This window comes from Cydia splendana, chromosome 19 (assembly GCF_910591565.1).
Source record: "Cydia splendana chromosome 19, ilCydSple1.2, whole genome shotgun sequence".
Taxonomy (NCBI): Eukaryota; Metazoa; Arthropoda; class Insecta; order Lepidoptera; family Tortricidae; genus Cydia; species Cydia splendana.
Genome location: NC_085978.1, coordinates 450,995 through 478,735, shown reverse-complemented (window position 1 = coordinate 478,735; position 27,741 = coordinate 450,995). Strand labels below are relative to the sequence as shown.

The following is a 27,741-nucleotide window of genomic DNA, read 5'->3' as shown; positions in this document are numbered from 1 at the left end:
TCTACTAATTAACATGGTAATCATTACTAATTAATAATAGCATAGCCAATAAAATATCATTCGCTAGCATCTGCCATAAGGTGCATGTGCCCCTTCATGAACATGAGCATATTAAAATTGTCGTCTGATAGCGACGCCCGTTTTGGAGAAAGAATATCTTTTCCCGCCGAAAACAGTCGTTCCACAGTAGCACTCGATGGTATACTAGTGTTATATTTGAGGCAGCGCGCGGCCTTGGTGTGAGTAGGTACTTACGAGGGGCGTTCAAAATATTCTCGGTATTGATATCTTACAACCTCTTCTTAAATTTCTTTCGTTACTGGCCGCTAAGGTTTATTCATTGACATTAAAAAAAAATATAATTGGAACCGAGATGTTCTTTTGTTTTTCTGCAATTGCTGAACAAACATGAACATCATGTGCGAATTGACAATGTTAACTAAATTAGAACATCAATGCGTCATAAGATTCTCGACAAAACAGGGTAAAAATCAAAAAACCATAAAAGAGGAAATGGATTGTGTTTACCGTGAGTCTGCTCCTTCTCTATCTACCATTCAAAAGTGGTCAAGCGAATTTAAACGTGGAAGGGAGAGTATTGAAGATGACCCTAGACCTGGTCGGCCTGTAGTAGCTACTTCACAAGAAAATATTGATAAAGTGGAAAAACTTATATTGGAAGATGGTCGAGTGAAGGTAAAATCTATAGCTCAAGTAACCAATCTTTCTATTGGTATCGTACATGATATTATCCATGACCATCTTAATATGTCAAAAGTAAGTGCAAGATGGGTTCCGCGAATGCTGACTCGGCTTCAAAAAGACATGCGTGTAGCGTGTTGTTCCGATGTTATTGACCTGTGCGGTGAAAATCCTAATGAGGTGCTGCAAAGAATAGTTACTGGAGATGAAACCTGGGTTCATCATTATGACCCAGAGAGTAAACAAGAGTCCATGCAGTGGCACATTAAGGGTTCAGCTCATCCCAAAAAGTTCAAGGTCGTCCCTTCAGCTGGCAAGGTCATGGCCACGATATTTTGGGATTGTGAAGGAATATTACTAATCGATTATAAAGAAAAAGGTGTAAATATCACACGACAGTACTACGCTAACATTCTACGTCAATTAAAGGATGCAATCAAAGAAAAGAGGCGAGGAAAGTTAACCAAAGGTGTTCTGCTTCTGTGTGACAACGCCCCCGTCCATACTGCTCATATTGCCAAGGCAGCTATTGTTGAATGTGGGTTTGAAACTGTTACTCACCCACCGTATAGTCCGGACTTAGCCCCCAGCGACTTCTTTTTGTTCCCCAATCTTAAAAAGGATCTGCGTGGAATTTTTTTTTCTGACGATGAAGCATTGAAGGCTGCAGTGGAGGAGCATTTTTACACCAAAGATAAAAAATATTTTTATGAGGGATTAAAAAAAAAAATTGATCGATCTTTTAAGGGGATTAACATAGGGGGGGAGTATATTGAAAAATAAAAATATCAAACTTTTCGTACTTGTTTGTTTTCATTCTCATACCGAGAATATTTTGAACACCCCTCGTAGGTATTAACGATTAACGGACTTAAGAAAAGTTAACGGAAGTTAACAAGTCCGTTACAGGTTTTTAAAGTTAACTTAAAAGTTAATCCGTTACTCGAAAACTTAACTTCGTTAATTAACGATTAACGGATTAACGAGTTAATGCCCAGGTATGACTTTAAATCATACACATATTAAAACATTTAAACCGGGATAGACCCTATCGTGAATTTAAATATTTTGTTGTCTCTGTTTAAATGTTCTAATATGTTTTCAAAACGCGAAAGTTTTTAATGCTCTTAATAAAAGTCATACAATAATGTACCTTCTGGTATAGACTCGAAATTGTTATAGATAAAATCAAATGAACATCTTGAAGCTAGTGAAGTCAATATTTATATTAGAAAAATTAAGTACCTAACAAAATATGATAAAACCTTTTTGATAAAAGTAAGCGTGACATACAAGTCAATCGTATATTTTTTGTATTATCAAATTTTTTTATAATAATTTGTTAATCATAAAATAGGTACCTCTATTCAGTTATTGCTGCTTAGCTTTTTTATAGAAATATGTTTCTATCCGTCGGCCTGAAAAATGGCAAGGTATATCTTTTACTGTGCATTATGGTGCTACTTTATCGCACTATACAATAAACAATCCGGCAATACAATCTTATGAATACTATACCTTCCTTACCTCACATTCACTGCTAAAAATACCTTTGACGCTAACTCCTTTCCATTAAGTATTTTTAAATCTTGCCTAACCCTTTTCAGTTAGTCCTCCTCATCGCGTCAACCAACGCATTCACCGTCCCCAACCCCAAAACCCCAACTCAAACCCAAGCTCTCGCAGGCCACACGATCAACAAGCGGTTCATTCCAGCTCTAATCTGGAGTATGATGAATGATGATGACTACTATGATGACTCGCTGCTATCCATCAATGGGAGGAGACGACGACCTTCGAGGAGAACTATTCAACTTGCCCAAATGCTGAGGCAGTTGGCAGGTCCGCGAGGATTGTCGAGAAGAACGGTAAGCACACACCATCCCCAACCTAATTATATGCATAATCTAATCAAAACCCAGGCTCTCGTTAACCACAAAATCAACAAGTTCATCTCAGTTTTGCTGTTGAGCATGATGGATGATGATGACTGCTGTGATAACTGCCTTCTGCCCCTCACAGGGAGGAAACAGCCTTCGAGGAAGACCCTTAAGCTTGCGCAGCTGATAACTTTCTCTTGTCCTACAACTAAAACAAATAACTTAACGTTTGAGCACTCGTGATCTACATATTTGGAAAACATACATATTTTTTTCTAAAAATGCAAGATTTTCTTTAGAACGAGGTGTAGAAATGAAAGTCAGCGATATATATTTAAAATAGTTGTTACGGCCAAGTTACCAAGAGCAAATGTAAATAAAATGCTAATTTATAAGTAATTACTAATGATTTATTTTAATTAATTACAGTTAGAGACTATGCAGCGGAACCTCCAGAATCTGCAGCTGTTGCAGAACATGCAGCAGATGATGCAGATACAAAACCAGCTGGGGCAGAACCCGCAGGGGCAAAACTCGCAAGGGCAAAACTCGCAGGAGCAGAACTCGTAGGGGCAAAACTCGCATGGGCAGAACTCGCAGGGGCAATCCTGCAGGAGCAAAACTCGTATGGGCAAAACTCGTAGAGGCACAACGTGCACTAACAGATAGATAGCTCGGCTACCATTCTAATGTAGTCAGAGAATAAAAATTATTATAGGTACATGTTTATTATCTCTTAATAATAAAATATTGTTAATTAAATCTATGAAGGTTTTATTTCGTATTTGATAATTTATAAACAGAAGATTGGAATTAAGTAGCAGAAAGTTACTTAATATTATATAATTAACCAGTTAAACTCATCAATTAGTGGTAAATTAATTTCACACTATTAAATATTTATTTCCGATTTATCTTGAAATACAGTATACAAAGATCACGAAACAAAAATTTTATATAACACAGGAGTGGGTCCAATATAGAACCCTGCGGCATTCCAAAGATCTCACCATAGTTCCACTAGACTGATGAGTTGTATCCACACAAAATATTTTTGTGTTTTACTGAATAGATTTAGGATGAGACTTGGAATGAGCTCCCTTCCGAGGTTTTCCCGAGGGTCTAAAGTATGAGGTTATTCAAAAAAGGAGTGTAACAGGTTTTTAAAAGGTCGGCAACGCGCATGTAACACCTCTGGAGTTGCAGGCGTCCATAGGCTACGGTGACTGCTTACCATCAAGCGGGCCGTATGCTTGTTTGCCACCGATGTGGTATTAAAAAAAAAGACTTAGAGCAGTTAGATCATAGTAGTTATATATTATGGACGATGTTCTAATTTCAAAAAGAGGATTTCATGATCCACGCAATCAAATGCTTTAGAAAGATCGTAAAATATACCGATCATTATACATCACATGAACATTCCCAAATGTGAAAAATAAATATGAATGTTTACTAAGGTTCAACCTCAATACTTTTGTACCGCGACTGACTGAAATAGCAAGACACGTTCGTACGTTTCCGTGCAAATACGATAGAAAATAATTAGCACTACATCTGCAGTTAATCAGGATTTATAAAGGAGTATCTAGAGTCGGATCAAGCTAACTCTGCATTGCATTTGTGATGACGAAGCGTGGCATATTCATGTCAAATTTCTATGAAAATAGACTATGGCTACCTATGACCACGCTAACTTTGCACAAACTTGACAGTAAGAATGCATACATAGCCCTATTATCTCCATACTTGACGTAGCACTTGGCATGAAAACTTAGCGTGGTCCGACTCTCACGTTTAAAATGACACTCCCACACTTTGTTATGTTCAAGTCCAAAGTAAGCTTAGACGGATTTTACGAGTTGGTCAACTATAGTTTGTCAAAGGACTGTCTCATTTCAATCATAGACAGAGAGAATCATACTATCTTTGTCTTACACTAGTACTAGCACCCAAAAGAAAAGAATGAGTATAGTTTTCCTGGTTCTTACTGACTGACAAATTGGTTTGACCAACTATTTGTATATCTCTTTAGATTTGAAAAAAACGCAGTACAAGGTACACCTGGATTGTAGAATACTCGTCATTCTTAACCTTAGAGAATATATGGCCTTCAATGGTCTTAATGGCCTAGTTCTTAACCTTGTGAAAACACAAGTAATGCACATCAACTTAGGTGGTAGACCTCCTAGGCCTCTATCAATTCACATTGACCACACTCCCATAGAACAAATTCCACACGCAAAATTTCTGGGGCTAACTTTAGACTCCGCCCTCAAATGGGACCAACACATAGACACCCTTTGTAAGAAGCTTTCCGGTGCATGCTTTGCTTTGGGTAAGCTTGCTCACGTACTACCTTATAAAGAACTACGATCAACCTACTTCTCACTCTTCCATTCTATAATGTGCTACGGCCTGGAACTATGGGGCACAGCGGCAGAGTGGCATCGAGTTTTTGTACTTCAGAAACGTGCCCTAAGAATAATAGCCAGAGCCCCACCAGGTACGTCAGCAAAACATCTATTCGCAGACATGAAGATACTCACATTACCCTCACAATTCATATTCAACATAGCTAAACACGTACACACACACAAACACACTTTTGCTACCAACAAACTCACACGCACCCGTTTAGGAAGTAAGGAACGATTGCTACCAGCACCCCACAGACTAAGCAAGTCTTCAAAGACCATGCATGTCCTAGGTCCAAAGATTTATAATGCATTGCCCAATGACATCAAAATGTTAGATAGTACTAATATGTTTATTAACAAACTTAAAAAATGGCTTATTGATAGAACTTTTTATACTGTAATGCAATTATTTGACATTGAAAAATGCAATAACTAATTAATTATTACCTAACTATAACTGTGTACCTACTAACATGACATGATACCTATTTTAATCTTGACATATTATTTCAATTGTATCTTTAATTTAATGAACATAATGATTATTGTAATTTTAATTCTAGACATACATTTTTTTATTATTCTCAATAATGTGATGATAACATGTATTTTATTTTATGATGTTGACATGTAATATATGAAGAATATTATGAATAAATGAGTATGAGTATGAGTATAACCAAACGGAGTGGTCATTAACAGGCGTTCCCCTCTGTCGAAAATAGGCGGCCAATGGTCAACGACATGTCAACCACATGCATGGACTGACGTTTATCTGACATTCATGTTTACGTTACGTATGTGCCCCTCCCCCGCAAAAAAACAGCAGACTATTTTGTACCGAAAATTATAGACATGGCGTCTCCGTTGGTATAATCCTCTAAGTTCTTAACATATAAAATACGTTTTTTTATTAAAATCATATCATATTTTTTCATCGATTTATTCCGCTTCAGTTAAATGGATACTGAAAAACTGCGTGCGTTCTGCCGGATGGGATCGTAAATATTTCAAATTACAAGCTATACCTACTATTATTTCACAAAGTATTCGAAAACCAGCCAAGTGCGAGTCTGACTAGCGCCTGAAGGAGTTCCGTACCATCACTGATTTTTAAGTGTTTTAATTTTATGCTTTAAGTTCGCCTCATGCTTAACCACTTTTTTTATAAGTTGTTATGCATGCAGTATTCTTTTATTATATTATACATTAGATATACTAATTATTACCGACTTTAAGGATTGTATTTAACCGTTGTAGAGATACAAAATAAGCAATACAATAGATACAATACAACTAGTCCATGTTGTCCGCTGGCAGACAAAATGGACGGATAGCATGAATTTAATAATAGGGTCCTGATTATCTCTCATTGGGTACGGAACCCTAATCATCAAAGGTATCATAATTACACATTAATTGTCAAGGTTCTCTTATAATATGCCAATTAGAGTAGATTACTGTAATATTTCAGTGGGTTTATTTTTTGCATTAGTGCCGAATTGCGCAGTATTTTAGTTGAGAACAGAGTGGAAAGATCTTCTAGCATCATGAAATTACTTCTCGTAAGTTGTTTAAGATTATCTTGCTTGTAAGTTGTAGGAAAATTGTTATTTGTTAGAAATAATATTGTTCTTTAAGCAATAATTATGGTTCTCTAAATCATTGCCGAAAACTATTTTGCCGATCATGTCATTTGGCAACCAATATTTCGCATAAGAGAAACGCGACCATCATGGCCAAATTAAAGCAAGACTGAATAAGTGAGCTCCGTTTTAGACCCGGTCGTCACTTCCCATCAATCAAGCATTATTTATGGTGTACTTAATTTAAAAAAAAACCTGCTTCTCCAGATCTTCCTCGCAGCAGCCTACGCTGCGCCGTCTCAACCCGGCCAAGGGGAGTCTCTCGGCCATGAAGGATACATCAACTACGAGCCCATCGGCTACGAGCAGCCCAACTACGACCGCTATAGCTACGGCTACGGGAATCCTGACTACGTTGGCTACGGTGGGCTGATCGAGCAACCAGTTCCGTATGACATCGGACGACAGGGCATCGGCTTCGACAAGAGAACCGCATTTGCGTACGGCTTCAGGATGCCCTTGACTTATGACATCTTGAAGATACTCAGGAGGTATCCCGACAAAGAGGTGCATAGCGTCAAGGCGTAATTTCATTTACATGTTTTAGCTAAAATAACAAGCTGTTTTGATGTTTAATCACCACAATCAATAAAATGTTTAACTAGGTATATAAAAACTTCAATTTCATAGTTCTTTTAACACTCTTCTTACTAATATCCTATTTCAATTACAGTGTTGTCATTAGACTTTATAAGTCTCTTTCAAATCCTCAATCAACGAGTACATTTTTTATCAATTTCTTTATTTCTACTTCTTGTTTATTCATTTTTCTTAATGTAACAAATATAGGTTGTCCCATTTTCATAAGGATCTTTTATCGATCATAAGGATCGGATAAGAATATAATCATCATCAAAATTTAAGAGCATGGCTCTTGCTTGTCGGTGGAGTATGCGCCAGTTTTCGCGGTCCTCGGCCAGGTTTTTTAGGTCCCTGTAAGACACGACATTTGCTTTTGCTTTTAGTTGTTGTGTATAGCTTGCTCGTGGTTTTCCTCTTCCTCTCCTAGCTTCAATCTTGCCTTCTAATATAGTTTTAAAGAAAGTGTCGTGTCTTATCAAGTGACCTATCATTTTGCCTCGTCTATTCTCTATGGTCGTGGTATGGTAAGAATATAATATAATATTATATATAATTATGAATGTGGTGGACATATCTATAAATATTGCTTAGTTATATTCAAGGTTTAAAGCATCTGATTAGAGGCTAAATACTATCGTTTTTTAATGAATTGTTCCTTCTTATTGGTGCTTAATTAAACATAGAAAATGTATTAAATAAGTTGCTTCATTATTTTCTAATAGCTCATACAGGGTTTTCTTTCAAGGTAGGTATAGCTTTTGGATCATAATAGGCCACATTGATCAAGCTTTGCTATAGAACCACCCCGAAATCGCAAAAAAATGCTTTTCCATAAAAATTATCGACATCTGACAAATTGAAATAATATGATCTCATTGTAAAAGTTACTTCTACGACCTATATGTTCACCTCGCAAAATATGGCTAGCGGTTAAAAAACCACCCATATGTAATATGTAACAATATTAGAGATTGCATACATTATTAGATATAGACGACCAGTCTGGCCTAGTGGGTAGTGACCCTGCCTGTGAAGCCGGTGGTCCTGGGTTCGAATCCCAGTAAGGGCATTTATTTGTGTGATGACACAGATATTTGTTCCCGAGTCATGGTTGTTTTCTATGTATTTAAGTACATATTTATATATTATATATATCGTTGTCTGAGTACCCACAACACAAGCCTTCTTGAGCTTACTGTGGGACTTAGTCAATCTGTGTAAGAATGTCCTATAATATTTATTATTTATTTATTATTATTATTTATTATATGTCTTTCCCATCACGGAACAATGGTGTTCCGGACCTTTGGGAGGCGTGCGCGGAGCCGAAGCCAACACGTAGAGGCCCTTTTGACACTTTAATGAAATGTAAGGGGTACACCGAGCGGAGGCTGCCCTTGCCCGTGTCATGGGACGCACGCAGAGGCAGCACCCGCCAGGGTGTAAGGACTATTGAGAGTTGATGGAATCTAAAATGAACTAGGTTATTGGGTGAAAGCGATGGACTAAGAACTGAGCTATGGGGTAAAAAACCGGACGCCTGCCTAATAAAACGGTATGCAATTTTATTTCCGGCAGACGGTGACTCGCCCTCACAAGATGGGCCCCCACAAAAAGCGACATCTAGGATGGCTCAAGGGCAACACCGGTGTGAGCGGCTCAGGGGTGTCGAGAGGTGTGCGCCGCTTTCTACCCAGTGGCTGTTAACAGCCACTGTGCCAACTCGCGTCTTATGCATATTTCACTTCCACCCCTGGAGCTTATAGCTCTAACGACTCCACTCTGGCCGGCCGGCTAAGGCAAGCCAGAGGCAGAGAATCCTGTCCCACCCACCCTCCTTGCGGGTAACAGAACTCTCCAGGAGCACTCGGGTACGTGAGGTCGCTAATCCCCAACAGCTCGCCACAAGCTGCCCTGCGTTGACTGATTGCACTGGTAAAACCAGCGGGCGATGGGGTCGTCACATCCCTACGCCTTATTTATTATTATTATTATTTGTGTCAATTAATGTATTTTTCTAGCTTTCCATACTTTACCAAGAATGTTAACACCCTTTTGCCTTACCTTTTTGAATTTTCGAACTATTAGATCTTAAACTTTAATATAGATTATGATGTTTTTTTTTTATTAAATGAGAAATTACTATTTGTTAAGTTGAATTTTAATTAAAAAAATAATATTGCAAAGTCGTATTTCGTGAAATGGTGTTAGAAAGTAAAAATCCAGTACAAGAGAAATATTGCTCTACGTTTTAAATATTTGTTAGCATTTGGAGTTGAAACTCTAGGTCCATGGGGTCCCAGCGCGCATAAGTTGTTCGCAGAAATCGCGAAGCGTCTGGTTGACGTAACTGGTGACCGAAGAGCTGGCGGCTACCTCGCACAACGTATCAGCATTGCGATACAGCGAGGAAATGCCGCCAGCATCCTTGGTACAATGCCTCAAGGGCCTATTTTAGATTTAAGCTAGCTATTTAGTTTAGTAGTACCACTGTATATATATTGTATGTAAATAAATGATTTAATTTTACTATTAGATTAACAGATGAGTTTTTATAGTCATGCTCATATTATTACCTACACAAAAGTCACAATTCCATTGCGTTTTTGATGATACTTGTCTGATCATAAATTAACTTCATGAAAATCATGAATTTGAAGCATTTGTAAGACAAATGTTGGCTAGCGTTACTCTAATTAGCTGTTGATAAATCTTAAACTGAAATAAATGTCATATGAGATATTTGGTGAGAATGGTTAGTAAGGTTGCCAGGAGCTCAACGAGGGTGAGACTAACGCCAAGACTTAGACCTTACTTACTTAGACTTAGACTACAGACCAAGGCTTATAGACCAGCTGATGGGCTACAAGATTAAGCAAATTTACCCTTAATGAAAATCTCTTTTTTTGAGATATTGGCAATTTTATAAGAAAAAAAAGAAAAAGAAGGGTATAAGGTAGGTAGGTCATAAAAGGTATATAAAAGTGGCGATATCTCAAAAACTGTGTTGGGTTCTGCGTTTCTCTTTATTTCTCGTTTCGCTTCGGTTAAATTCTATAAAATATTCTATTATTATACAATATTTAATTAATATGATTCTATATAGTATGATATCATGTTCGCGATCGCCTGCGTTTGAAACGTTTATCATTAGGTAATGACCGGTTATCGATTAAGCCAGTGCAATCATTAACGCTCAGTAAAGCGCAGTTCCGACGATTACCTATTCAGTATTTTAACCTCGATACTAACTTCAGTCGAACAAAGTGAAGTGACCCACTTAGCCGAAATATACCTATTTATTTTTAACCGTCAAGACTACCTATTACCTTGTTTTCATTTTGGAAGCTAAATTTGATCCACTTCCTGATTTCTGATGGATTTGAAATTTTGCATACATGTGTAAATCGGATGACAATGCAATATTATGATGACATGGACCTGATTTGATGACGGAGGAGTTAACCATAGGAACTTAGTGATAAAACAACGCAACCTATTTATGTTTTGCGTTGTTAGAATTGTCTCCCCGTTGTGTGCCCGTGGAAAGAAAATTAAGGGGCCCACCGATTACCAGTCCGCCGGACGATATCGGCCTGTCAGTTAAACGCAAAATTTGTCAGCTCCGAACAACTGACAGGATGATATCGGCCGGCGAACTGGTCATCTGTGGGCCCCTTTACAGTCAACGATAAAAGCTTGTACAAATAAGGAAATTTTTGCCAACAAGTTATATGAAGGTACTAAAATCATCACACGCCACGCACCACGCACCACATAATATCATCACACTATATATAATAACATTACAGGGATGTTTTCGATTTACGTAAATATACCATCATTATTTAACCCTTCGAGTGGCATTGTCCTCCTCGAGGTCTCTACGGTAAGTGGCGGTGGCCGCGAGACGGACAGACATAACAAGCCGGTTGAGTGGCGCAGCCATTTTGGAAAAATATACGTCAAGTGGCGGGGCCTCAACGGGTGATCATCGCGAATTTGGCGCGTGTTAGAAATATGACCGTTTCCCAAAAAAAACTATGAATGATATATACAAACTATAAATCACTGAATTCAGCATAAAATGGGTTATTTGAATGGATTCATTGGTATACAACCAATGAATTCTATTCTATTTATGTGAATTTGCTAGACTTGTTCTAATCTCATATTACCAATTTTTTTCTACTTTCATGTAAAAATACGTATAGTTACGAAATAAAACAATTGATTGTAGAAAAAGCAGTCTTTATGACAAAACAATACATTTAACACGATTCACACAGTTTATTTAACTTTTTATCAGTGCGCATTCCGTTTGAATGTTCGCGGCTCGACGACGGTCGGCGCGTAATGGGCGAGGTGGGGCAGGAACATCACGTCATTTCTAACAAACTTTGTTTTACGCGGGAATTCGACCGTTAGGGAATACCATCCTTGTTTATTGACGAATGCATCTTGCAAGAGTGAGCAAGCAAGGCATAGTTTTAACGGTTTTATTTTAGGCACGAAATGCAGCGTCGCACAGAGGCCGCGAGACGGTCTCTGCCAATTACGGGCTTGTTATGACCGAACCTTCTCGCGGCCTCTGCCACGCCGAGGCATATTTAAAAAAATGGCCGCGCCATTTGTCCTACCGTTCAACCGGAGGTGCTGCCACCCGAAGGGATAATTCTATTATGACACGGGTTCCAGCTGAAAATCAGTGCTTTGCTCGAAAAAGCGAAGCGTAATAACTGAGCCGTGACCCTTTAGTCCTCCTAGAACGCACACAGATTGGACCAATTTTTTTTATCAAATTGTACTTTTGTCCTTTTTTCTATCCTTTTTTTATTGCGCTATTTCTCTTGTAATTTTATTTCCTTTGACTGTAATCATTCTTTTGTTTTCTTTGTTATAAATTGATTTGTTCTTTGTTGTGTTTGTAAATTTGATATTGTGTTTTTGCAGCTGTCAAATAAATTATTTATCTATCTATCATTGGAGAAAAAACATACGGAAATAAATATAAATATGATCAGCCAGCCGTCTTCTTAGAATTAAATTTAAAAACTATTACCAAATTAGCTGTCAGTTTCTCACAACCGCCAGCGGGTTTTCCAAGTTAATTGGTACCTATTTTTATAGATAAATAAAATAACGACATCATAATGACAGATTCGTCATTTCTGCTGTTACTCGCGCCATGGCTGCTCCTACACAGGTATGTTTTAATTTTATATTTTAAATAATTTTCAGACAAGGTAATTGGAGTTTTATTGTATTGTAATAAAGCAGAATGTATTGTCCTGTGTTAATACGAGTCATTTGTTGAATATGTTCAAGTGATTAAAGATCTACATTTAACGAAACTCGGACAACCTGTTTAGTGCCTAATGAAGTGCTTAATTGGTTGTACAACAATCTTCTTTTGCCTGGCTCCTTCCCATTTACTTGGGGTCGGCCCTTCTAATCATGCGTCGCCAGGCCGGTCGGTCCTGGGTCGTCTCTGGTCTTAGATTTCCATTCTTCATATCTTTTCTTACAACTGCCATCAAGGGCCCAGTTTTATAAAGTTACAAGTTACAAGTTTACAGGCGTTTACTGGCAACACTTGCTCCGTTTTTTACAATTTGCGTTTTATAAAAGTACTGTGTTACAATTTTACAGGTTACAGGTACAAGTGCCTGTAGCTCAACCATAGACGAAAATATGGGAGTTTAATAGTTTTAAACTCATAATCGAACAAGCGTTTTATAAAAATATTGTAAATTACAAGTGTAGATTGGTACACTTGTAACAAAAACTGACATACGTCTTGAGTCCTGTAATTCTTAATTTTTAATTAAAATTATTCGTTTTTTTAGCGATTTTAAACATTACTCTTTATTGTTAGGCACCAATGCCAACGATTTTGCCAGGGCATGCATATTTTTCCATGCACTGACCTCATCAGTTTTTGTTAATGTATCTGAAGTATATAGTAAATAGGAAATAAAGTGACAATATGTTTGATATTGATTTTATTGATGATATCGTTTTATTTTATCTACTAGGAAACGGAAAAGGATTGGTGCCGATATTTGTCGTTGATTTATTATATTCGTCTCTTTATTTAAGTATAGTGCATTTCATTCATAATTTTCGATACACAGCGTACTTATCTTTGAACCGCTACCGAAGCGATACATTTTATAATGTAATGTGAAACAGTATTTATTTACTTATTAGGTAAATATTTCATGAAATCTAACTTAATCTGAATCTGAAAACGGCCCGAAAAGTATATCCTTGGCATCGAACACCGCTCTCAACCACTCGATTTTTCCTTTTAATTTCTGGGCATTTTTCCAATAATTAATATTTTACAGCAAACAATAACACAGCTTACACAGCATTTAGTAGAGCACAGAGTATCTATGACAGACGTTTTTTTTAAATAGTGATGTCCTTCACACCTGTAGATTTCACATGTAATCGAGATTGACCGTGGTTCTTTACAACTGTAATTATCTATGTGTATTTATAAAACACCTGTAGCCGTTCACAGTGCATTACAGGTGCCTGTAGCCTGTACTCTTGTAACCTGTAACTTGTAACTTTATAAAACTGGGCCCAGGTTGTCAGGGGTCTCCCTGGTCCCCGAGCTGCAACAGCCATATCCAGGACTTTTTTGGTCATGTGTTCTGTTGGTCGTCGCATCACATGGCCATACCACCTTAATCGGCTCTCTACGAGTTTTTCTTGGATAGGTTTTACCTTGAAACTGCCTCTTATATAATTGTTTTTGATATGGTCAAGCCTCGTAACGCCGCCTGCCCATCTGAGCATTTTAATTTCAGCGCAGTGTATCTTATTTTCGTGCTGCTTTTTGAGTGGCCAGCATTCAGCCTCATACGTCATTGCTGGGCGCACTGCTGCTTTATATACTTTGCCCTTGATTCTTACTGGCATTCTACTATCACAGAGCACACCCGTGAGCTCTCTCAACTTCATCCACCCCGTGTTTATACGATGGGTAACATCCATGTCTATTAACCCATCATCACAGATGATTGAACCGAGGTATTTGAAGTGGGAAACCTTTTTCAACACATGGTTTTGTAAGAAGATGCTGGCGCTATTGTTGGTGTTACTGAAATTACAATGCATGTACTCCGTCTTCTCTTTACTCACTCGCAGACCGGCTCTCTCCAGTGCACCTCTCCATCTCTCTACCATGAGTTGTAGAGTACTGGAGTCTTCACTTATGAGTACTATGTCATCAGCATAGAGGATGTCCCAACGATCCCCGTTGTAACTGTGCCTTTAGGTGGTTCATCACGAGGTTGAGTAAGAGAGGACTAAGTGCGGAGCCTTGGTGAACACCGACTTTCACCTGGAACTCTTCGCTTAACCCGGCGGGGCTTCGCACTCTTGTAGTAGCGTCTCGGTACATGTCCTTGACGACGTGGATATAGTGCTCTGGCACTCCATGTGCTCGGAGAGCTTGCCAGATTAGTTCCTTTCTCTAAGTCAATAAATATCATGTGTAAGTCGGATTTATTAGCTCTATATTTTTCTATCAGGATTCTGACCGAGTGTATGGCATCGGTTGTTGATTTGCCCGCGACAAATCCGCACTGATTTTCAGACCATCTGAATTGGTTGTACAACAATAATATCTATAAATGACTTGCATATCTTGACAAACTGAGAGTATTTTAAATAAAGGAAAAAACAATTTAATAACACTCGTGGGAGATTTTATTTCCATTTCATTTAATTTCAAATAATGTGGTACAGTTAGCAGATGTCACAGTACTAAATTAAATTAGAATGAGTGTAACTATTTTTCATATTACCAAAAAATACGAATAATTTACTTTTCTATTTGCAGATAATTCTGATCATGGTTTGTGCAGTAATTCTCGCAGACTGTAAATTGCGAGGGAAATTCAGCAACATACAGAAAAAAACTCAAGAAGTAAACTCAAACGCTGATGCAGAACACCAAGTGCTTGAAAACATGAAGACAAGTGATGCTAATCGTGTTGTTACAGGTGTAAAGACTCAAGATTCAGATGCAATATTTTTTCCAAGTGATGATGATACGAGACTTTATCCTGATGTGAATAAGATTGTCAGTGAAACCCTAAGTGCAATAGATAACAAGAAACGTAATGAAGTTGTTAGGATTACTACTGACACCCCTTTGTTGCCGAAAGTAGTGCCTGCTGTTGAAGCAAAAGAAGTTTTTACTAATCCAATCCCAACAGAGGAAGATACATACAAAACTATGAACGATAAAGATAATATTCAAAGAAGGCCAAGACCAATTCAAGATCCTAAAGAAACTAAAGTTTCAGAAGCGAATGTTATACAAGAAAATGTAACTGCAAACGATAATATAATAATGAAAAATGATACAAAACAATCTAATGGAACCAAGCCAGACTTATCTAGTAGATTTGGAGATACTAGTAGCTATATGCTTGTTCCTGTTAATAATGTCCAAACTTATGAACCGATACAAACAAACCCCAATCTACAAAGCAATATCCCACAATATGGTCCTAATAATGATCAAGGAATTATAATGAATCCTACAGTTACAAATGTTGGTGACAATTTGCAATATATTCCACAAAATACCAATGCAAATTATAATGGGAATTTACAACAGGGTACAAATATAGTTCCAATAACAGTTTCAAATACTTACATGATCAACGGTCAGCTATACGCTGCATTGACCGTACCTAATAACATGAATGTACCGAGTAGCATATATTTGATAAATCCACAACTGCCGCAGTCGGGATATCAGGTGCCTAATAACTTGCCAGTGTATAAGGTGGGGCAAGGTGATGGATTTAATGTGAACAATGTTCAGTTTGCGCCAATAAATTGAATAGTTTGATTGTTCTTTTGTTTATTTTTTTAGAGATCATTTTTTTATTGGTTATGAAAGTTTTGGATCAAATTTCGCGAGTAGCGGTGGCAGCATGGTTCCATTTTTATCGCCTGTCACTATGCCCGTCACTTTCGTACTTACATACTTGTTAAAACGTGTCAGGCATGGTGACAGGCGATAAAAATGCGACCGTGCTACCGCCGCTGGACTCAATTTCTCATTTTGGTTAAATAGATGTAGGTATCTTTCTCAAGTATCTACCTAAAATTGAAGGAATTATTTGAACCATGCCTTATAATGTAACATACCAATATTTAATAAATCTTGTGACAATATACGCAACATTGACTAAAGTAAGAATATAAAATGTTAAAAATAAAATAAAATAACTTAAAAAACAATAGAGATGTAAGAAAAAAAACAAAAGTATTTGTTAAGAGGCTAGATTTACTCAGTCTTGTCGTTGTAATTATATACAGTAGGTATGTATATAGGTACATATGCAATAGCTATCATAAAACCCGTTTGCTAAAACTAACTTAACTAACATGCAAATAAGAAAAACTATCTAAGTTCTTTGATTTACTTACCTAGTAAAAAGAAATTGTAGACCATGCAGCTAAACCTTACAGTATGTAAGTAACGATCTAATCACAGCAAATAATATTTGTAATTATAAATTCACTTAAAATTGTGCTATGTAAACAAGTCAGCAATAATCACAAACATTAAATATAACTTAATAAAATAAGATATAAAGAATAACAAAAACTTACAACTAATAAAAGCATGTTTGCTACTAATTAGCAACGTAATCGAAGATAATGTTACCATTAAAAACTAATTTACTTAAAATTATTCTACATTCATCGGTGTCCAATATTCGTAAAACAATGTCGATTGTTTCTATGCCCTAGTTATGTATCTACTTTTGGCGCCCATATTCAGTGAAAAGCAAAGGCGGTCTTTTTGAAAACTGACCCTAGTTCATTATTTTTTTATAAAATGTTTTAGAAGCCATTTGATGGTGCCCGTTGATAATGACGGTGTTGATTTAAATATCGGTAGTGTTAGGGCGATTTTTGTATACCAAGATCTACCGCGTCCCTCTGACTCTAGTAGCATCCGTGAACTTGATCCTGCACTCTCGCACGGCCATGTTGGGCTGCAGGAAGTCGGAGAGGGAACGCGCGGGGTTGGGCCGGTCGAAGGGGAATCCCATGGCGCGCTTGTCCGGGTACTTGCGGTCGCGGATGCCGCAGTACGAGGCTGCGTCGTTACAGGACCCTACTAGGTCTTGTTCCACCTAAAACAATAATAATATGCATTTCACTTTTCCTACAATATATTCCCAATGCCTGCTGCGACCGGTTCATGGGTGTCATTGTTGCGCCTGTGAACGGGTTCCAGCATGCGTTCTACATGACATTAAAGCGCTCCAAGGGGCCTCTACGTGTTAGATCTATATCCCCACGCAAGCCTATCAAAAGACCGGGATTTATGAGCCCGTAAAATCCAAGGAGATACAAATAATAAAATTATATGACAAGGAAAACTTAGAAAGGTATACATAGATACACCCTTGCAAGATTATCTTAAGGTGGCTCCAACCATGTCCGGTAAAATATTACTATAATAATATGGGAACTTGGGAAGTTATATAATTCTCGAATGACGTTAATCAGTTTGTCAGATCAGGTTTGATCTCTTTAACCTTCAAATATTTTCCTCCTTACCCAGTCCTTTCCAGTCTCTTGGGCAGCAGCATTGCTGCCAGCCGCAGCCGCAGAAATTGATCTACCTGGTCGGAGCCAGGATGCTCTGGATTCACGATAAAACATAATTCCTCCTTACCCGATCCTCGTTCCAGTTGGTGACCGTGACAAACAGCACGCAGGGGTACCCCTGGGTGGTACCCTTGGGCAACAGCATGTGGTGCGGCCAGCCGCAGCCGCAGAAGTCGAACTCGGCCGCCTGGTCGGAGCCCGGCTGACCAGGGCGCGCCTCCTGGATTCAAAATTAAACATGTGTTTTAACTGACTTCATAAAACAAAAGATAGGACATTCGAGAGAACATAAAACATATGGATGTTACCTGGCTACGGAAGGTGCGCTCGTAGGGGATGGTGACCGAAGAGTCCTTACCGTTGTGCTTGATGGTGTTGTTGCCGGGGCGCACTAGAAAATGCAAACTTTTTAAATTTGGTATCCAGATTTACCCCCTCATTCTTATGAAATCTACTTTGAAATGGTTTTCTTGGACCTTACTACTACTACTACTACTACTACTACTACTACTTAATGGCGCAGCGACCCAAAAAGAGTATTGGCCTCCGACACGAGTAAACGCCAGTTGTCTCGATGCAGCGCAATCTCCCGCCAGTTATCGGCTTGAAGATCGCGCAAGTCCGCTTCAACCTCATCGCCCGAGCGATATCTGGGACATCCGATCGGTCTTCGTCTTTCTTTATTTTTCTTTTCTTGGACCTTGGACGACTTATTTTTAAAACAACTTGCGTTGAACTAAGGCTAAGGTGAAGACTTACAGCCAACCGAAAATTTGTCAAGTTCCACCATTCCGCGCCTCTGGTCCTCGAAGGGAAGCGGTTGTCCGCTCTCGTCCTGTACGGGGGCGAGGAAGATGCGGACGGTGCCCATCAGTGACTGGCCGCTGGTGTTGTTTACTTCGATGCTGCGGATAAAACAAAATTATGCTGTAGGTATCAAGAAATTGTAAAATTAATTTAATTGTAATTGTGTTGTTGTGTATTGTTTGTTGTGTTGTATTGTATGGTATGTAATTTCAAGAATTTTTAATATTTTGGTTAAACTGGTTAGAAGCATCGGACATGCTCCAAATGGACATATTTTATATATTTTGTCGAAGGACTGTCTCATTTCAATCATAAGCAGAGAGAATCATACTATCTTTGTCTTACACTAGTACTAGCACCCAAAAGAAAAGGATGAGTATAATTTTCCTGGTTCTTACTGACTGATAAATTGGTTTGACCAACTATACTCGTCGTTATCATATCCTGTCCTGGCCGGTTTTGATAATGGCTCGTTAAGTGAGAGCGACTTTTGTGAGCTCTCAGGCGCCTTCTTTACTAACTTGTAGACAAAGTCCTCGTGCTGCAGATGTGTAAAGCGTGCTGGCATGCTGCCCCGCGGCTGGAAGTCCAGGCCTCGGGACAGTTCTACGGTGCTCTGCTCCCATTGGGTGCCGAAGGTGTTTGCGCCAGCGCGACCTTCGATGCTGATGGAGGAAACGCGGACGGAGGGGAAGTCCAGCTGAAGGACATACAATTAGGTATAGCAGCTATAACAGCAAAGGAAAACTAGTTTGAATTTGAAATCGATGAGAAAGAAGAAGATTAGTAAGTAATTCAATAGCTAGCGTCAGTTCCTAGTGTTTTACGGCGAGATCAACTGATCAATATTACCTAATGATTACCATCATCATTCATCATATATGTTGATGGCGGCTTACATGAACCAGATTGTGCAAATGTCGTCAATAGATGACGCAACAATTATGGTGATCATAGTTACGAGATGGGTCCTTTACCTGCTGCTTGCTGTAGGGCGTGAGCTTGGCCTTGTGCAGGTTGAAGATGTCATCGACGTAAGAATGCCAGCGGTAGAAGATCGGGTCACGCATGGCTGTCGCCGAGTCTCCCATCACGCCGAATTGTTCCTGTAAAGTAAACCCTCATCACTCCTTTTTTACGTCATAGTTATCATTTTCTGCCTGTTATCGGCACTGTTGAGCAGCTTAGTCTCTGTGAGGTGCCTGTCTGCCAGCCATAACAATAATTAAATTGCAGTTTTATCCTTAAGTAAATGCTTAGTTAACTACGGATCGGATGTTTCTTCGAAGATAGGTGGCTCAAAATTTGGAACTCAATTTAGGATATTGATAGTAAAAACATCGCGATATTATGATGAATAATTTATATTTGAAGTCAAACGAAACTGACCTGTGAGATTAGCTTTTCTGGAAATAAGAAATATGTACTTACAAGGTGTCTGTGGTCAGGGTCGTGAGCATAAGAAATAAACACGTGTCCCATGTTATGCAGGTCTCCGTACTTGGCGGCGTTGCGGCTCAGAGCTGACGCTTCCATCAGGTTTCCTAGGATGTCTATACCGGTCTGTTCGTCTAACGGGAGCTTGCGGCCGCTTGGCTGAAAGACGAAAACATTCAAATCATGAATACAGAAAGCTGGACCCGGGTATGTCCTTACTACTTCCAAAATAAAGTTATGGCACTGTGAATGTCATCTCGCTTTGTGTGCAGGGCACAGCACAGCGGATATCATTCCAGATCTAGAGTAGTCTAGAGTAGAGCCCAACTGGGGAAGTACCTCCACCTTACAGAAAACCGCAGCCAAATAACACTAGACACTACTCAGTGTTGTGTTCCTGCCGGTGAGTAAGGTTCCCAGAGCTCAACAAGGGTGCCAGGTGTTAGGGTCGGCAACGCGCATGTAACACCTCTGGAGTTGCAAGCGTCCATAGGCTACAGTGACCGCTTACGCTTGTTTGCTACCGACGTCGTATAAAAAAATTGTCTTAGTCAATAAAAAGTTAACACTGACCAGATCAATAGCGCCCTCCTCAATCGCCTGGATGAAGCGGTCGCGCCAGGTTTCCAGCTGGGACACGTCTGCGCGGATCTGGTCCACCGGCCGGTCTAGGTCTTTGATGGTGCTTCCAGAAAACCTTTAAACACAATCTTAATTAAGAACATTGATTTGAACGAATTAATATGTATCTTTTCAAGGTTGTACAGAGTAACCAAAAGGTCAGTTTAATCAAAACATACTTCTGTAAATCTTTAACTTTCCAGAAACAGTTTTTCCATTGACTGAAAGGGTATGGCGAGTTTACCTTAAAATATTTAAGATAAATCCTAAGCAAGTACGAATGAGACAATTACTTCTATATTTTGTGAATTGTGAAGAAACTTTCGGGAAATCCGTAAAAAATATTTGAAAATACGAATTCCTTGGTTGGTTACCTGGGAGGCCAGGCGCGGGAGGCGACCTGCGAGTCCAGTTTAGGGAAGTATCCTTCTTCGATTGGAGCCCGGAAATCCTTGTAGCGCTGCACTCTTTGAAGGTTGTTGCAGAGACGCTCAAAGTTGTATCTAGAAAAAAGGTAGAACCACCTTAATTAGAAATTACAAACCTAAACTCAAATTTTAGTTAGATAGACAGGGACACATTTTGAAGTCGAATGGTTTGCAAAATGGGACATACAGTAGGTATTTTTTAAGCTGGACTTATACGTCATATACAAATAAAGCATTAGTGACGGAGGCCTCCAGAGCCCAGGCCTGCGTTCGAAGCATGAACCGCCTGTTAGATTTTAGTTTGGCGACAATCTGCTGATGATCTATCAGCAGCCTCAAGAAGACCAGAAGGCAGAGGATGATGTGAAGGGTCAGGTACCAAATTATGCAAGACATACCTAGCGATGATCTGCTGATGCATGTAGTAGAATAATTCGCCTCTCCTGTCCTTGTTGACGATGTTTCTATCAGCAGCCTCGAAGGGGTAGACGAGGTGCCAGTGCCAGTGGTGGAGGTTGATGCCGATGTCCTCGCGGAAGTACGCCACGCGCTGCTCCGGCTCCGCATCAGCGGCCGTGTAGTGTTGTGGGATAACTACTGGCATCTGTAGGGATTTTGTACAATTATTTATTAGTCAAAGAGCGATAGCTCTTATTCAACATCTGTTCACATAAATTAGAATGTATCTACCAAGAGACTCTTACAGACAAGTAAAAAGCTTAAAAATGAACGTGTTCAAATCTTGATAACATGGACACGAAGTTTAATTTTGCCCAGTTTATGGGAGCGTAATATAGACAGAGATTTTACTAAGGTATCATAAGTAAATAATATACTTTTATACCTATATTAATAAATAACTTAAACAAGACTTGTATATATTATGATGCCTAAGCGACGATGATCTCATCTACAATTCATTTATTAATTAGGTAACTTACACCTTTATTTTATTTTTAACGTTGGGGAAATGCGTTTACGCATGCCACCTGGCCCGGGGGAACTAGGAGCGATGATGGACTAGCCAGTGGTAGGATTACCGTCTAAGAAGAACCCCATATACCCTGCATATACCTGCATGTTTGAAGACTAATTTAGAATTCCATCGTGTGAAATAGGCACGAATGGATTCACAGGTCTGGCTCATAAGGGGACTTTAGGTTCCCAATCTGCAGCGTTACGTACCCTGGAGCCATCCGGCACGACGGTGGTGGTCTCGCGAGCCTTACGGAACACCTTGGGGTCCACGAACTTGTCGGGGAACGTCTCCGCGAACGTGGGGATGTTCAGACCCTTGGTGTCAGGCCTGGAATACAACACAACTATGTTATCAATTACTCTTTAAATTATTTTAATAGTAATAGGTAAGGAAATAGGAGATTTGTAATTTCGTGCACGCCAATACTCATACGGTTCACTAATTCATTTAGATGAGACTTTTAATACAATTTACCCTTTACTCGAATTTGAAACTAAAGGTTGGTACTTGGTACATACTTAAGTAATAGTTCCTGAATGTATTTACCTGTGCAGTATGGCCACAGAGAGGCAGTAGTTGAACATGTACGGGTTGATGCGCAGCTGGCAGTACGAGCACACCGACTGCAAGTCGGACACGTCACGCATGTCTGAAGAGAGACAGATATTAAATTATAGAAGTTCAGAGAAGCGAGGGCTTTTGCTTAAAGCGTCAAAAAACATTTTTGCTGAATGACAGAGATGGCAGAAAGTGTCATAATAAAGGTAAATGTAACCCTTAAAACTCTTGAAAGGTGATCTAGTCGATGGGACGTAGGTACTTGTCGATGAGTTTCCCGTAAGCTAGCGGTGCGTGGGCACTAAGAGCGAGAACTGGTCGTTGTGGCAGCTGCATGCAGCGACAGTAAACGGGATTTACTCATGACGATATCGATCAGTTTGCCAGCGAGCTGGCGGTGCGCGGGCACGAACAGCGAGAACTGCTCGTTGTTGCAGCTGCATGCAGCGTCAGTAGACGGGACTTACTCATGAAGATGTTGATGAGTTTCCCCGCGAGCTGGCGGTGCGCGGGCACGAACAACGAGAACTGCTCGTTGTTGCAGCTGCATGCAGCGTCAGTAGACGGGACTTACTCATGAAGATGTTGATGAGTTTCCCCGCGAGCTGGCGGTGCGCGGGCACGAACAACGAGAACTGCTCGTTGTTGCAGCTGCATGCAGCGTCAGTAGACGGGACTTACTCATGAAGATGTTGATGAGTTTCCCCGCGAGCTGGCGGTGCGCGGGCACGAACAGCGAGAACTGCTCGTTGTTGCAGCTGCATGCAGCGTCAGTAGACGGGACTTACTCATGAAGATGTCCATGAGTTTCCCCGCGAGCTGGCGGTGCGCGGGCACGAACAGCGAGAACTGCTGGTTGTACGGCAGCTGCATGCAGCGTCAGTAGACGGGACTTCATGAAGATATCGATGAGTTTCCCCGCGAGCTGGCGGTGCGCGGGCACAAACAGCTAGAACTGCTCGTTGTTGCAGCTGCATGCAGCGTCAGTAGACCGGACTTACTCATGAAGATATCGATGAGTTTCCCCGCGAGCTGGCGGTGCGCGGGCACGAACAGCGAGAACTGGTCGTTGTATGCCAGCTGCATGGGCAGCGTCAGGTCCGGGAGCGCGATGTTGCGGACGGGGATGGAGCGCCTGGAGCCCGAGCCGAACTTGCTCTCTAGCTGAGTTGATGCGCTCTTGTATTTGTCCGGCTAGAAAAGAAAGTGTTGCACATTTATTGTAAGTAATTAAGGTACCATTGTACTAGTAATTTGTTGGTTGCTTGCTTTTATTTTGTACTTTTCTATTTTGTTTTTATTTGATGTCAATGGCATGTATGATGTTGTGGGTAATATGAATAATGAAATGATCTGTCTATTAACGACTCTTATGACCAAACATTTTATTGCCATGTTTTAGAAACACTCTGAATAAGAAAATAATTAGGGCGAGCGAAGCGAGCCCTATCACTAATCGACGACCTATGCATTCTTGTGGTACACTTTACGGAAAAACTACTGCACTGTTAGGTTTGAAATTTAACATAGTAATTTAAATTCATGTCTAGATGTGTTATCAAACATAAAAATATCATTTTTTAACCTAAAAAAATAAAATAAACTAATAACACTTTGTATTACTACTAGCGCCATCTGTTGGCAAAATGATGAATTAACATTCGTGCTAATGTTAATTATTTCTTTCTCTAACAGATGGCGTTAGTAATAAATTAATAAATATTGGACATTCTTATACAAATTGACTACTTAAGAAGACTTGTGTTGTGGGTATTCAGAGTATTCAGACAATACGATACCTATGTGGTGTTTTCAAGTTCAATAATGTCGATGGCGCTTACGCCATTAACAACGATGAATACCAAAGTGGGTACAATTTTGGATTCAACCCACCTCGCTTCACTTGGTTTGATTCCCATTTTAGCAATTAAGTTTTTGTGAATACCTACTAGAACAATCAATCTTGCTGTATATTTACTGCGGAGGTCAATTTACTCGTAAGTTTTGTGACGCTGACGATGTGATGATCAGTCATGTTGTGTTAGCAAACTTAAATCGGGTATTTTCAGTTCGAGATACAGTTTTGGCGCCATTCATTTATTACGTAAGACGATTTTGGGGTGGAGGGGGGTCGAACATATCTTATTTTTTCTTACAAGGGGGTGGGAGGGGGTTTTCATAGTTCTTAAGTAAGATCACAAAGATGCGATATTTTTTTTAATTTCTATGGAATTATGACTTATAAAATAATACTTCCACACTCTATGCTATCAAACACGGTGCAGAGTTAGCTTAAACGAGCTCAAGTACCTTTGTACAGGCACAAATAAACATTCATAAAAATATTTTTTGAAAATAAATTATATTGGTGGCTGGGCGGGGTCAGCCTATTCTTATTATTTCTTACATAGGGGAGGGAGGGGGTCAAAAGCTGGCAAAAATTGTCTTACGTAATTAATGAATGGCGCCTTTAGTGTTACTATTGCTTGGAACTGCTAAAATTATAAATAAAGATAAGCATAATTAATACAAACTTCAGTGACTTAGGGCCGATACAGACGGACTACAACCCGACTGCAACTTGTATGGGAACTGCACGCCAATCGAAACGTCGGCGTGCAGTTCAGCAAAATGACCGAGTACCCTGGCAGTACCTAGTGGAACTCAGGTTTGGTGTAACAAAGGCACATTATGGTTTGGTCATCCGACTCATCTTGATGAGCACTTAGGAGAGTAGTACCCAAGATAGAGCCGATGCCGAACCCTGGCAGTACCTAGTGGAGCTCGGGTTTGATGCAACATACATAGACACACGCTGTTTTGGATATCCGACTCGTCATGATGATCACTGGGTAGATCAGTACTTTCAGTACCCAAGATAGCTGATGCTGAACCCTGACAGTGCCTAATGGAGCTCGGGTTTTATACAACATAGGCACACGCTGTTTTGGTCATGCAACTCGTCTTGATGAGAACTTAGTAGAAAGTAGTACCCAAGATAAAGCTGATGCTGAACCCTGGCTGAACCTAGTGGAACTCGATCAGGTTTGATGCAACATAGACACACGCTATTTTGGACATCCGACTCGTCATGATGAGCACTTGGGAGAACAGTACCCAAGATAGAACTCATGCTGAACCCTGGCAGTACCTAGTGGAACTCAGGTTTGTTGCAACATAGGCACACGCTGTTTTGGCCATCCGACTCGTCTTGATGAGCACTTAGGAGATTAGTACCCAAGATAGAGCTGATGCTAAACCCTGGCTGTACCCAGTGGAACTCAGGTTTGATGCAACATAGGCACACGCTGTTTTGGTCATCTGACACGTCTTAATGAGAACTTGGAAGAGCAGTACCCAAGATAGAGCTGATGCTGGACCCTGGCTGTACCTAGTGGAACTGTGTGTGTTAGTTTATGTGCGAAGCAGCGTGATTACCGCCGGTAGGTGTCCAGACGGGATAGTTTTTCGATCAATTGTGTGGAGTGGACGCAAAAATAAATTCAAGAACATTGGCTCGCTGACCCAACATTATGTAGGAAAGCCAGTTGGGTTCCTTACAAAAAGTACTGGGCGACCGTGTAGGATGTAATGCACTTATGAAATTGTATATTACGTGTGGATGATATTGGCAATTTGATTTTGTCGTCTGGACACGTTTTTAAAGGACAAAGTAAAAGCTGTAACAGACAGGCGTACCGGACAGCAACCGGTTCGGTACGTTAAGGTAGAAAACCTCCGCGAGCCCTTACAAAGCTCTGCTTTTTGCTAGTTAGGTAAATCAGGCGTTACTTTGCTGAATTCCATTCTAAAAATGCACAAGTTCGTGTTATTTCTTGTTGTTTTAAAATGAGAGCTCTCACTTCGATTGTATGGAAGTAGCTTTCTCGCGGGGGGTTTTCGTAAGACTCTTAAATTTGAATACTCACATAGTAGTGTTCAGGCAGTTGGAAGACAGCATTGTCGTCGCCCTTCTGCATGAAGCAGGGCTCCGTGGGCCGGTCGAAGAACAGCAGCAGATCCTGCTTGTTGCCGCTCATGGTGCTGTCAAAAAGAACAAAATTAATAAGAGTTGGCAGTTTTTGTAGAGACTAGCGACATCTAGCGATGAGTAGCGGAACTTTTGAAACTAAAACATGGAAAAACTCATAGATTTAAATCAACTTAAACAACTGTGTTAGTATTTCAACTAATATTTAAACAAACTAAATTAATAACATCTATTATTACAATGTTGTTTGGTATGCAAAATTATACTTTATAATCAGAAAAAAATGTTTTTTATAAACCTCAAGTTAGAAACTACAGAAAATTGTTAGCTAAAAACACTAGAGGGATATCTCCATAAATTGTCTCATGTAATATTTGCAAACAAACAAAAATTGTAATTAGAGTTAAGCAATAAATTCAAAAAACTCACCCGTTTTGATCGGTAAAATAATTAAAATGAAGAAAATACGTGCCGTTTACAGAACCTGTTTTCAGCCGTTATTCCACGGCCAAATGGTACCGACTGTATAGAGACCACCATTTTATACCACTGGCACAACCGTGTGCACACCATATACTAGCAAAATGACCACAAAGTAGCAAGTGCAAATGCAAAATTACACATGCAGCTCAGCGTGGCGCTAGTACCTATGCTTTCTGTATAACTTTGTATTTCTCAATATTAGTACCTAATTTGCCCACATACAAAAATAAGATGGTAACCGCACATGTTATACAAAGTTATTAATGCAGCTGATGATGGCGCTGCAATCTATGCTGTCTAGGAATTCGTATGGCGTAATGTTAGCTTGATAACTATTCCCACGCAAAATTAAAGTGGTACTTGTATGGGAGACTGTGGTTTATTTTATCAACATGGTTGGATGATAATTGATTATGCATTTAGGTAGTTGTCCTATTTTACTTTTTTTTCAATATATATTTACTATTTCTTACCCACGGTGTTTTTTTTATATCCGTAACTTCAGGGTATGTATGTATGTGCTTGGTATGTGCTATCAATAT

The 27,741-nt window shown here is 39.6% G+C and overlaps 2 protein-coding genes across 6 annotated transcripts in view; both read right to left on the bottom strand.

Moving 5' to 3' along the window:
• LOC134799904 (2-methoxy-6-polyprenyl-1,4-benzoquinol methylase, mitochondrial) overlaps nucleotides 1-27,741 on the bottom strand; it is a 98,720-nt gene that overhangs the window by 52,955 nt on the left and 18,024 nt on the right. The gene's annotated exons all lie outside the window — the stretch shown is intronic.
• Nucleotides 16,694-27,279, bottom strand: LOC134799871 (phenoloxidase subunit 1-like). 5 transcript variants are annotated; one of them, XM_063772283.1, is made up of 15 exons: nucleotides 27,146-27,279; nucleotides 26,655-26,769; nucleotides 23,727-23,919; nucleotides 22,714-22,816; nucleotides 22,374-22,494; nucleotides 21,587-21,792; nucleotides 21,135-21,263; nucleotides 20,713-20,836; nucleotides 20,134-20,298; nucleotides 19,680-19,808; nucleotides 19,224-19,402; nucleotides 18,655-18,800; nucleotides 18,204-18,286; nucleotides 17,963-18,115; nucleotides 16,697-17,414 (listed from the first exon to the last, which is right to left on the bottom strand). In XM_063772283.1, the coding sequence occupies exons 2-15, from the start codon at nucleotides 26,763-26,765 to the stop codon at nucleotides 17,205-17,207; spliced, it is 2,052 nt and encodes a 683-aa protein (XP_063628353.1). In that variant the 5' UTR covers nucleotides 26,766-26,769; nucleotides 27,146-27,279; the 3' UTR covers nucleotides 16,697-17,204. The 5 variants fall into 5 exon arrangements, with proteins under 5 accessions (XP_063628354.1, XP_063628357.1, XP_063628358.1 ...); XM_063772284.1 differs by lacking the exons at nucleotides 23,727-23,919; nucleotides 26,655-26,769; nucleotides 27,146-27,279 and adding an exon at nucleotides 23,514-23,593 and having other exon boundaries at nucleotides 16,694-17,414; XM_063772287.1 differs by lacking the exons at nucleotides 23,727-23,919; nucleotides 26,655-26,769; nucleotides 27,146-27,279 and adding an exon at nucleotides 23,407-23,462 and having other exon boundaries at nucleotides 16,695-17,414.

Bases quoted from the DNA above. Each gene is read 5' to 3' on its own strand.
- LOC134799871 (XM_063772283.1), bottom strand. From the start codon at position 26,765: ATGAGCGGCAACAAGCAGGATCTGCTGCTGTTCTTCGACCGGCCCACG. The intron at 19,403-19,679 runs GTAAAGGACCCA...TATGTCCTTCAG, and splicing joins CGCCCTACAGCAAGCAGCAG to CTGGACTTCCCCTCCGTCCG. The intron at 18,801-19,223 runs GTTAGTAAAGAA...TTTTATCCGCAG, and splicing joins CACGAGGACTTTGTCTACAA to CATCGAAGTAAACAACACCA.